Here is an 11826-nt window from a genome sequence, read left to right as displayed (position 1 = left end):
TAGTTGTGGTCAATAGGCATATGTAGGCCTATATGTAGAATATTAACTCTTTGAATTGTTAATGTCAAAATGATTAGAGCTACATATTTACAGAAATGGTGAAAATATGTACTCACCTTGTCATCTTCACTGGCGAATGTTGGCGCCTCATCTGCATCCCCGCGATACATGGCATTGGTGAGCATAATCTCCACGTTGTCCGTCAATCGAGCATGGGAGAATGGCTGGGCTATGCGATGTTTCCTGCGTAAAAAGCATGGATTAGATAAGTTAAATAAAGTCGTATTAAAAAACACTCACTTAAGGAAGTAAACTGCACCAGCGAACAAGGCAAAAACGAGAAGGATCACCGCCAGGACCAAAACCACGACAGAGAACACGCCGCCCGATTCCGTGGGCTCCTGTTCTTCCTTTAGGGCATCGGCACTGTCCGACAGACACGGCACCACCCTGTTGTTCTCACACAAACACTCGTTAATGGAGCTGCCCGGACGGCAGACGTTGCACTCTCCTCCGACGCAGTGAGGCGGCATCTCACAGGCATTGCCCTGCCACTCTCCAATGCAACTGCAATGTGGCAATCTATACTCGTCCAGGTGACAGACGCCACCATTCGCACAATACCGGGCGCAGGGATTGTCATCCGTAACGGGCAAGGTGCATAAATCTCCATTCCACTGGTCCGTGCAATTGCAGAGTGCTACGCCCTTGATAATGTGACAGGTTCCCGCATTCTGGCATATCATTAACGTGCAGGGATCCCTGGTCGGTACCTTGGTGTTGTCACAAAAGTGCGGTGGGCTGGAGGTTTTGCATAGATCCGATTCGCAACTCTCGCCGATGTAACGCGGCGGACAAGTGCAACTTAATCGACCACCTCTCTCCGAGCAAGTTCCTCCGTTGCGGCAGAAGTCGCGGCATGAATTGGACTCACAATGCTCACCGAAGTAGCCACTGGGGCACTTGCATTGCCGTTGACCCTTTGTGCTGATCACACAGGATCCGCCATTCTTGCAAAAATCGGCGCACTCGTCGATCTCGCATCGCTTGCCGGTGAAGCCATCCGGACACTCGCATTGTGGGGTGCCCGTTAGCGTTTCCCTGCAAATACCGCCATTTTCACAGGTTAGATTCCTACAGTGCTCGCATTGCTCGCCAGTAAACATTTTGGGACAGCTACACTTCATGCCTTCCGTTTCGGAGATCAGGCAAGATCCTCCATTGTGGCAGCGACTCTGGCAAGCAGGCATAGAGGTCTCGCAACGTGCCCCCGACCATCCTGCTGTACAGGTGCATTTTAAGGGTGGCGGTTCCTGAGATCCTGGCAACGCGGGCGCAACAGAGCACACTCCGTAGTTCTGACAGTAGCCGGAGCACCGATAGTGCTCACAAAGCTCGCCCTCAAACTGCGGCTGGCAGATGCACTTGGGCACGTGATCCACGATCTTGCAAGTACCCAGGTTACACTGCAGAGGACAATAGTCGGGTATATCCGCGTGCGCCTTGCAAACCCCATCATCGGTCATCACATAGCCTTCGGCGCACTTGCAACTGTACCCAACGGAAGACTCCGAGGAGAGAATGCAGAGGGCGCGAGATGACTTGCACGGATCCTTGGCGCAAGGATTACTTACTAGAAATAAAGACATTTGCATTATATAAGAGAGAACATTAAGTTTCAGCTTAAAGAGACCACTTACTATTCCTATTCTGCTTCATTGGATGAAGAATGCCAATGTCAGACGAGCGATAGCCCTTCAGCAAGTACGTGCCGTTGTCGTTACCAAACTTGTTCATCTTAATGATACTCTGATCGTAGAGCTTGATATACAGATAGTCCTCGAAGACGTCGATCTTCTGGGGTTTCTCTCGATTTCCAAAACGCCTCACCACGTTGCGATCCTTACCATTGAGACGGCACGTTTCGATCGTTCCCTTTCGATAGTCAGCCCAGTACAAACGGCCTGTCGGGTAGTCCATTGACAAACTAATTGGCCAGCCCACGTCACGCTCCACCAAACTCTTTTTGTTGCTGCCGTCCAGAGAGGCCACCAGAATACCATTCTCCAAGGTGGACCAGATCATAATGCGTGATTCCGGCTCCAGGACAATATCCGTAGGATTCATGCCCGTCGACACGAGAGAGATGTACTTTTTACCCTCAATATCGGTGGCCAGAATTTGATTATGCCTCGAATCAATGATGTACACACGCTGAGATATCCAGTCCACGGCCAACGATTTAGGGTCATCCAACTCGGGAATCTAAGAGGCAATATTAATAGACTCCAACGGTTATTTTATGTACAAAATGAGTATAAGCGGTATATACTCACATTAAATGCAGTAAGCTCCTTGAGATCACGGCGCACCCTTACTCCCGTACCCTCAACATGCGGTGTGGCGATCTTCATGGTGTGAACCTTGCCGTGGTGCGAGTCAATCCAGAAGAGCAGCGTATCCTTGGGCCTAATCAGTATGTCGAAAACGTCTATCTTGAGGCTATCCGTCTGGAAGAAACCAACTACGGTGGTACCCTCCTGCTTGGCAGGGAGAATAAACCGGAACTCCTGCTCCGAGGCCAGCAAGAGGATCTGATCCGGTCCGGATGCTAGGCAAGTTGCATTCTTCTCCGGCCCCTTGTGATAGCCATCTGCGCACTTACAATTGTAGTGGCCTGCCTTCTTCTCAATGCAAATTTGGGAACAGCTTCCGAAACCGCAAACTGGCGGCTGGCAGTTCATCTCATCGGATCCGTCGACGCAGTTGTACTGTCCATCGCAGCGGAAGGCCTTCGAGATACAATCGTCGTTTTCGCATTGGAATTGATCGTGTCGGCACTTGGGCAGCGCCGCACACACAGCATCAGATTCATCCTCGTTCTCCCCACAATCATTGATGCCGTCACAGAGCGCCGAGTTGCGGACACACAGTTGGTTGCGGCACTTAAAGGCGTTTGCATGGCAATGGGTTTTGGCACAGGTCTCCAAGCTCTCGTCACTGCCGTCCAAGCAGTCATCCCATCCATCGCACTTCCAGCGGGACATGATGCACTTGCCGTTTCCGCAGCTAAAGTGATCCGAATGGCAAGTACAGTTCACCTCGTCAGACCCATCAGGGCAGTCATCATCACCATCGCATTTGTATTGCCTGCAAAAAGGAACTTTTAATTAAGAACATACATTCCAGGAAAGAAGTCCTAAACACTTACTTGTTGATGCACGTGTTAAAGGCGGCGCACTTGAACTGATTCTCCTTGCAGGTGATATTGCAATTGATCTCGTCGCTGTTGTCGTCGCAGTGGATCTCTCCATCGCAGCGATAGTTGTGCTTGATGCACTTGCCCGTTCCGCAGCGGAACTCGCTCTCCGAACAGTTGCGCATCTGGCAGTTTAGCTCGTCACTTCCATCACCGCAATCGTTCTCGTAGTCGCAGCGCCAACGGCCGGGAATGCACTTGGAATTGTTGCACTTAAAGTAGGTTGGATCACAGGTGGCCTTTGAGCTAAAGCAGCTGGCTGGCTCGTCCTCGCCATTGGGGCAATCGTGGTCATCGTCACAGCGCCAAGCCAGTGGAATACACCGACCCGAATCGCATCTAAAAAAGAAAACGCACTCGTTACTTGATGAAATTTCTTTACGCCAATTACTATAGGTACAAAGAAATCCGTTTCAAAGCATACTCACTGGAAATCATTGGGCCCGCAAGAGACATTATCACAGTTAGCCTCGTCGGACTTGTCCGGACAATCGATGTCCCCATCGCACACCCACACAAAGGGCATGCAGCGGTTGTTGCCGCATTGGAACTGATCCTTCTTGCAGACGAGCGGCGTGCACGCGGATTCGTCTTCTCCGCCCGGACAGTCCTTAACACCATCGCATCGCTTTACATTGTCCACGCAGAACGCACTCGAATTAGCCGTTGCTCCGCACTTCATGTGGTTGTCGAAACAGGTGAACTTGTCGCAATTAAGTTCATCAGAACCGTCGCCACACTGGTTGATGCCATCACAAAGGTTCGATGGGTGGGTGCACTTTTTGTTGGCACACTGGTATTGTCCTGGCTCACAGTGAAAGGGCGGACAGGTCTCTGGCTCATCGCTGCCATCGCCACAATCGTCCTGTGTATCACAGCGCCAGTAAAAGGGAATGCACTTGTAAGTGTTAACGCACTCGAAATGCGCTGCCGTACAATTGGCCCGACAAGTCCGACCATCGTCCGCCAAGATAAAGTTTGTGGGACACATGCACTTGTAGTACGGTTCCTCCGGCGACAGAACGCACAGAGTGGAACAGTTGGCAGCCAGGCACGGATTCCCGCTCATCGGCTGCTGCTGTCGGTAGGGATGAAAGACACGTAGGTCCATCGGTCGATGGATTGTCGTAATCAACGTGGTGCAGTTTTGTCCATTGAATATACTGCAGTACTCAATGGACTTGGTCTCCCAATCAGACCAGTAGATGTGACCCTCCCACACGGCAATGGCAAATATGTGGTGCAGATTCAACAGGGGATTAATGCTCCTTGCCAGTAGCAATCGCGTATGATTTCCATCCAAATCACTCACCGATATCGTATCTTCCCTGGCATCACCCCAAAACAACTGTTGCGTCTCAAAGCTAATGGTCAAGGCGTTTGGCCAACCCAAACCGTCGCGAATAATCATCTTTGGATTGGAGCCATCCATGCCAGCCTTGCCAATGTGCGGACTGTCCCCCCAATCTGACCAGAAGATGTGTTGCTGATATGGGTGCAGGGCAATGCCACGCGGCTCCCGTAAATACTCGTTGATTAGGACTTTCCGGTACTTTCCATCCAGCTGGGACACTTCTATAGTGTCCAATCCCTTATCGCACCAGTACAAATTTTTGGCCACCCAGTCCACGGCTAGGCCATCCGGGTTCTTTAGCATAGCTTGATGCAATGTCTGCGTTTTGTTTTCCTTGGGACAGTATCGTTTGATGGTGCCCACGGTGCTGGTGACATCAGACCAGTACAGGCACTGGCTATCCCAGTCGTAGTCCAGGGCCACTGCATTGGAAAGCTCGTTGATCAAAATACTGCCATTGCCAGTCATGTCAACCTGACGAATGTAGTAACGGTTGGAAAAGATCAGCTCCATGGATACGTTGCTGGTGGCCTTGCAAGTGTGGTGGTCAACCAATGCATAACCCTTTGCGCACAGGCACTTGTATGATCCGTAAGTATTTATACAGGTCTGGGAGCACGGCTGCTGCTCATCACACTCATCGATGTCCGTGCAGAGGTGCGGACTCTTGGGAAGAACCTTGTAACCCGGTCGACAATGGCATTGGTAACCGACCACCTTGTCCTCGCATTCGTGCTCGCAGATATCTGGAATCAGACACTCATTCACATTGCACAGCTCTTCGTCCGAGAAGTCAGCGCAATCGTTCCTTCGATCACACAACAAATCAGCATGGATGCATGCTCCATTTTTGCAGCGGAAGTCATCGGTGCCATTGCATCCACGGGTGTGCGCACATAGACTGCTCGTCTCGTCGGATCCATCGCCGCAATCCGGTTTGCCATCGCACGTCTGGTTCTTGAAAATGCAGAGGCCATCCTGACACTGGTGCATCAGCGAACCGCCAGGACAGGAGTGCGGCTGAAAGGCTGGCACACAGCCTTCATACTCATCGTCACCTCCGGGGCAATCCTCATCTCCATCGCATACGTAATGAGAGTCGATACAGAGGCCTGTCGATTAAAAGTTGATCTTAATCTTAATACTACGTAATATTACGAAATAAATAGAACTGCTAACTTACCACTGGTGCAAAGGTGGGCAGGTGGCGGGCAGTCCGGAATGTGAGCGACACCCCCGCATTGGGGTCCTTCGTCTTCACTGCCCTCGTCCCCAAGGCCACTGGGACAATCCTTTTCTCCGTCGCACACCCACTTTTGGGGAATGCAGCGACCGGAGCTCTTGCACTGGAACAAGTGCGGTCTGCAAGGACGATTCGGGCACTGTGGACCCTCATCCGAGCCATCCTCGCAGTCACTCTTCCCGTCACATTGCCAACTGGCTGGAATGCACGTTTTATCGCAGGCGAACTGATTGTGCCTGCACTCGGTGCGGCAATTAATCTCATCACTTCCATCTGGACAGTCCTTTTCACCATCGCAGTGCCAGGAGCCGGCAATGCAGTTCCCGCTAGCGCAGCGGAACTGTCCGGGATCGCAGCTTAAACTGGTGTGGTTGGCGCAGTCCAACTCATCCGTGCCATCTGGACAGTCTGGATCGCCGTCGCAGCGCCATCTGGGCATGATGCATATAGTGCTGTTTCCGCAGTGCACAAACGTCATATCGTTCTTCTCGCAGGGAATGGGAGCACACATCTTTTCGTCGCTGAAGTCACGACAATCCTTCAAGCTGTCGCAGAGGAACTTGCGAGGAATGCACTCTCCGCTTCCGCAGCGGAACATATCCGGCATTTCCTAAAAAACGAAGTTTCAAATATTTACATATCACATTTATATGGGAATTGCCGTAGTCAACAAGCAATTAATAACTAATAGATTCATTATTTAACTTGTACGATAACCATAAATTTTCGGAGTAAACGTGATAATATGAAAATCCACTTTTGTAGATTGACATTCATTTTCTCAATTCATTGCATCCGAAAATCCACGTTTCTAGATTGACATTCATTTTCTCAATTCATTGCATCTAGATCCTTAAAATTAAACATTTTTTTATATGCATCTACTTACCTTGGTGTTGTTATTGGACGGATGCATATCAATATCTTCTGACTGGCACTTGCAGAGCAAGGGGGTCTCATCACTACCATCGCCGCACTGCTGCTCCCCGTCGCACTTGTGCTCCTTCGGAATGCACCGATGGTTTTGGCACATGAAGTGCGTCTCAGGACATTGGCGGAAGATGCAGTAGCTGCGGAACTCGTCCGATCCATCCGCACAGTGGGTCACATTATCGCAGGTAAGCTCCAAGGGAATGCATTCGCCAGAATGGCAATTGTACTGCGATAAGCCACAGCTCGTGTTTACGGGAGCAATGCAACGACGACCATCGGGTGCCAGTACTCCCTGAGTGCAATGGCAGGTGGCTTGGCCGCTCTTGTTCAGGATACACACGTCCTCGCACTGCCCATTGAGGATCTTGCACTGGTTCGCATCGCAGTTGATGCTAGTGTTCTGCACTGCCACAATTCCCATTGGACGGGTCACGTGCTCTCGCAGGAAGAGAACATCCGTGCCGGTGTACTTGTTTGCTCGAACCACAGCATGAAGTACCCAGTCCGTCCAGAAGAGAAGATCTCCATACACAGCCATTGCAAAGGCGTGCTTGGGCGTGGAGTGGGCCAACACCACGCGATTGCTGCCATCATAGTTCGTCCTTTCAATTTTGTCCAGCCGGGCGTCCGCCCAGTATAGCTTCTGCTGCTCCAGGTCCAAAGTCAGCGCATTTGGCATTTTAATATCGGTCTTTATGATCACCTCTGTTCCGTATCCTGTTAGGTATGATCGTTGAATGCAAGGCGACCCCTCGTTCCAGTTGGTCCAGTATATCATGCCCAGACAGGGCTCCACCGCAATGCCACGCGGTTTGTCATCCTCCCGAAGACTAAGCACTTTCTTCACATGAACTTGGTTCTGATCAGCGTGCTCAGAGAGATGGCGCAGTTCAACGCTTCGGATAGTCGCATTATTATTCGAGGTCCAGAAAAGCTGCTCGTTGACAATGTCGTAGGCCAAGCCTTCCACTCGTTGTTGCTGCTCCAAGAGGACGCGGTGGCCGGTGCCATTAAAGTGTACCTGGTTAATGGTGCTGAGCTGGACATCCGAATAGTACACCAGCTGTTCCTCGTAGTTATAGGTAATAGCAATTACGTTTCTCATTAAGCTGGTATTGGAAATCATTTGAACAGGCCAGTTCTTATCAGCATGGTCGGTCATGTGGATGCTTTCAATGTTGCTTCGATAGCTAAACAGCAGGAAGTTTTCGTACGGCTCACAGCTGTAGCCATCTGAAGCCAGACGGCTATGGGCACAGGCGCAGACGGCACTGGTTCCGTTAAACAGGCAGAGCTGCTCACAGGCTCCGTTGCTGTGGGCGCAGGGATTGCTTCCCCGCTGAAGGTGCTTGGAGTATATCTTCAGATCCCTAATGGCATCCTGCTCTGTCTGGAGAACCACTTTTGACTGACTGAGATTAGCCAGAGGAGCCACCCGGATAATTCCCTCGTTGTATTTGTTTTCTGCCCAATATAAATAGTCGCCCATCTTGGCCAGAGCCACTGGATTGTTCAGGCTTTCGTTTAGCAATTGCTCTCGAAGGTTTCCATCGTAGTCCACTTTCATTAGGGCATCCGGATATCGCTCACACCAATACACCTTTGTAGCTTCTATGTCAAGGACCAGACTCCCAACCGCCCAATTGGCTCGGGTTTGATTAACTAAAACAAAGGGCTGACTTCCATCCAAGCCGACACGACCTATGTGTTGTTGGGTTACATAGAATAGCAGGCCTTGCAGAGGATCCACTGCCAGAGCAGTAGGTTTCTCCAAATTTGAGACTACCACATATCGATGACTGCCATCCAAACGAGCGACCTCAATGATATTTCGCTTTGTGTCGCTCCAGTAGATGTTTCCAGCCACCCAGTCAATGGCAATGCCACCCAGCCAGTCCTGCTGCTTGTATCCCACCAGGTTGAGAGCTTCTAAAATAGTTTCCCTTTGGGTTCCATCGCGTTTCACGCGGGAGATGCTACCCAGTTCGTTGTCACCCCAGTACAATGTATCTGTATTGGCCAGGTAATCGATGAAGCTTGCCGAGCTTACGCGGGAAATGGGTACCAAAGCCTGAAAGATTGATTTTGTCAGATTGTGTTTTCCAAAGATTAAACCATTATGTTACCGGGGAAGGCGTGTCAAACTGTTCCGATGGGTCGATCATTTCCACGCCCTGCAACACATCGATGGAGTAGAAAATAAATTCGGCCCGCGGAACACAACCGGTTGGATTGTTCGGCTCTACATCGTAGCCGAGCGCACAGCGGCAGACGTGATCTATGGAAGAAGTGGCCAAGCAAAGCTGCTGGCAGCCACCGCGATAAGCCCACTCGGCACAGGTGTTTGAGCCGGTCTGGGCGTCCGCATAAAACATCTTCATGCTTTGAATGCTCTCTATAAAAGAATGTAAGCATGAATAAAGAACAACAATATAAGTTTTGGATTCGCTTACTCGTATTGACTCTGAGATAGGACATGTTGGAGCAGGCTTCCTTCTCGCATTGCATGATCACACTCTGAATATTCTCCGGAAAATAGAGCGTTCCATTGTAGACAGTCAGGGAACTGATCGATGTGATAGGACTGGCAACCAGTACCTTACGCGTCTCGTTTCTTGGAATGTCGTAATAGGCAATACCCGAATTGTCGTATGCGTAGTACAACCGCTGAGAATCGAAGTCCATTGTCAAACTTTGAAGATTGTTCTCATGCTGATAGATCAACGAACGACTTGAGCCATCTAAATTAGACTGCTCCAACTGGGACATACTTCCATCGGACGCAGAGTGTATCCAATACATTTTGCCACTGCAGAAATAAAAAGACGGGGTCAGGATTGTCACTGTTTGTAGACTGAAGAGAAGAGGACTTACTTGGCAGGATCCAGGACAATGCTGTCCACCATATTAAGATCCTCGTGAATAATAGACGCAAATTCGCCCTTGAGGTTACTTGCCAGAATATTGCACTTTATCTGACCAGAGGAAAAGTACATGTTCCGGGCAATCCAGTCAACTGCAAAGCCATAGGGTTTCTCAATGTTGGTGTTAATTATGGGCTCTATAAGGCCATTTGAGATGCCGGCGCTTGAGATCTCATTCTGCTGGATATCCGACCAGAAAATGCGACTTTCATCTACTAGAAAATCAATGCGCTGTGGGGCGACCAACTTTAAATATCGAAAATTAATACATATTCTCAAAAGTGTACATTTAAGTGCTATATTTACCCTTGGAGACTGACGAATAGTCGGTATGGTGTGGTGATTGGGCTGATGCAAGTCAATACCGCGAATCTCGTCCACCATGACAAACAGAAGAACCTGCTCATTGGGAACACAATTACGTTCATTGGCTGGATCTAGACGCATTACATGGGGACATTCGCACTTAAAGGTACCCCTTCCACTCAATAGGCAAAGATGGGAACATCCTCCGTTGTTCTCGCCACAGGGATTCCGATCCCAGGGCTGTCGACTGGAGTGCAATACCTGAATGCCAAAGGGCTGGGACTGGGTGCGCTGCAGCACCTGTACATCGCTTCCATTCCACTTGTTGGCGCGTATAACCGATGTGGTTCGCCAATCCGTCCAGTAGACGTAGTTTTCGAACACAGATATGGCGAATGGATGGGAGAGTATTTCTTTGTTGCGCAGTACTACATGATGCTCGGACCCGTCATACATGGTACTACTAATCGAGTCCGACTTGGCATCCACCCAATACACTCTTTTTTGGGTGTAATCCAGAGTCAAGCCATTGGGCCATCCTGCACTTAACTGCCAACTGGTGGAGATCATGCGTCTTCCATCGCCCGACATGCTGGCCCGCTCAATTCTGGGCGAGTTATCATCCCAATCTGTCCAAAAGAGAAGACCCTCCCTTGGATCCAAGGCTATGGCTCGCGGGCTCTCCATGTTTCCAGCGATCAGCGTTCGTCGGAAGCTTCCGTTCAGTTTTGCCACCTCGATTTGGTCCAGATTTGAGTCTATCCAGTAAAGGTTTTTCCCCACCCAGTCAACGGCCAATCCCTCGGTAGTGGAAAGTCCAGAGTGAATAACGGCTTCCACATTTCGCAAACTCTCGCCCACCAGATGACCCCTGTAAATCTTGTCGTCTATCACATCCGTCCAGTATATCTCAACGTTGGACTCGTTATTGTACAAAAAATCGAGAGCGATAATATTCCTCAGAGAACTGTAAAAGTTCCCCACGTTTAAGGTCTTTAGGTTGATGCCTTTAATGTCCTGCCTGTTGGTGAAGATAACGTAAGGCTCATCCGGAGCGGTGCTTTTGCATGTGAACCGATCGAAGCCCAAGTCGAATCCATCCAAGCAACGGCAGTCATAACCCTTACCGCTACTTTCGCACACCTGTGAACACGTATCCCAGTGATCGCAGGCGTGCTGCATGCTGCAGCGCTTTCCGTTTGGCTGCAGGTATAGATGGTCTGGACAGGAGCAGATATATCCCTCCGGAGTGTTATGGCAACGATGAGAGCACTCGTGCCCGCGATCGCACAGCTTATCCGCGCACAAAAAGCCCTCGTCCGTGGTATCCTCACAATCGTTCTTTCCATCACAAAGCTGATCCACTGTTACACACTGCTTGGAGAAGCCACACAGCCGATCTGGGTGCTCGCAAATCACCGTCTCGTTCATATCAAATCTAGTGGTATTGATATGCGTGCAGTTAAACTCATCCGTCTTGTCGAAACAGTGCGAAATGCCGTCGCAGCGCAAAAAGTCCGGAATGCACTCGAACGGAAACATGCAAGCGAACTCGAGAGGAGCACACTCGCCCAGCTCCTTCCACTCAGTCACCGGGTGGTTATCACTCTTGGTCTGATTGCAGTTAGCCTCATCACTAAAGTCCAAGCAGTCGTGGATCCCATCGCACATGTGCATCTCGCCATAGCACCCAATGGGCCGGCAATACTTCTCGCCGTGTTCGCACTCCTGCTCACATTCCATTTCATCGGCATTGTTTCTAGATAACGGAAACAAAATATTTATTTTTTAATAAACGTCTAAAGAT

The 11826-nt window shown here is 50.0% G+C and overlaps 1 protein-coding gene across 2 annotated transcripts in view; it reads right to left on the bottom strand.

The window, feature by feature from the left end:
• Window positions 1–11826, bottom strand: part of LRP1 (LDL receptor protein 1) — a 52274-nt gene that overhangs the window by 1195 nt on the left and 39253 nt on the right. For both annotated transcript variants that reach the window (NM_001273871.2, NM_176104.3), the window contains 12 exons: window positions 10020–11778; window positions 9664–9959; window positions 9243–9598; window positions 8916–9184; window positions 6746–8860; window positions 5797–6466; window positions 3688–5725; window positions 3212–3598; window positions 2337–3150; window positions 1701–2265; window positions 301–1633; window positions 117–243 (listed from right to left, as the gene is read on the bottom strand). In NM_001273871.2, coding sequence (NP_001260800.2) covers window positions 117–243; window positions 301–1633; window positions 1701–2265; window positions 2337–3150; window positions 3212–3598; window positions 3688–5725; window positions 5797–6466; window positions 6746–8860; window positions 8916–9184; window positions 9243–9598; window positions 9664–9959; window positions 10020–11778 — 10729 coding nt within the window. The remainder of the gene's footprint in view (window positions 1–116; window positions 244–300; window positions 1634–1700; window positions 2266–2336; window positions 3151–3211; window positions 3599–3687; window positions 5726–5796; window positions 6467–6745; window positions 8861–8915; window positions 9185–9242; window positions 9599–9663; window positions 9960–10019; window positions 11779–11826) is intronic.

This window comes from Drosophila melanogaster, chromosome 2R, assembly GCF_000001215.4.
Source record: "Drosophila melanogaster chromosome 2R".
NCBI classification, from domain to species: Eukaryota; Metazoa; Arthropoda; class Insecta; order Diptera; family Drosophilidae; genus Drosophila; species Drosophila melanogaster.
This window is presented reverse-complemented; position numbering and strand designations above follow the sequence as displayed.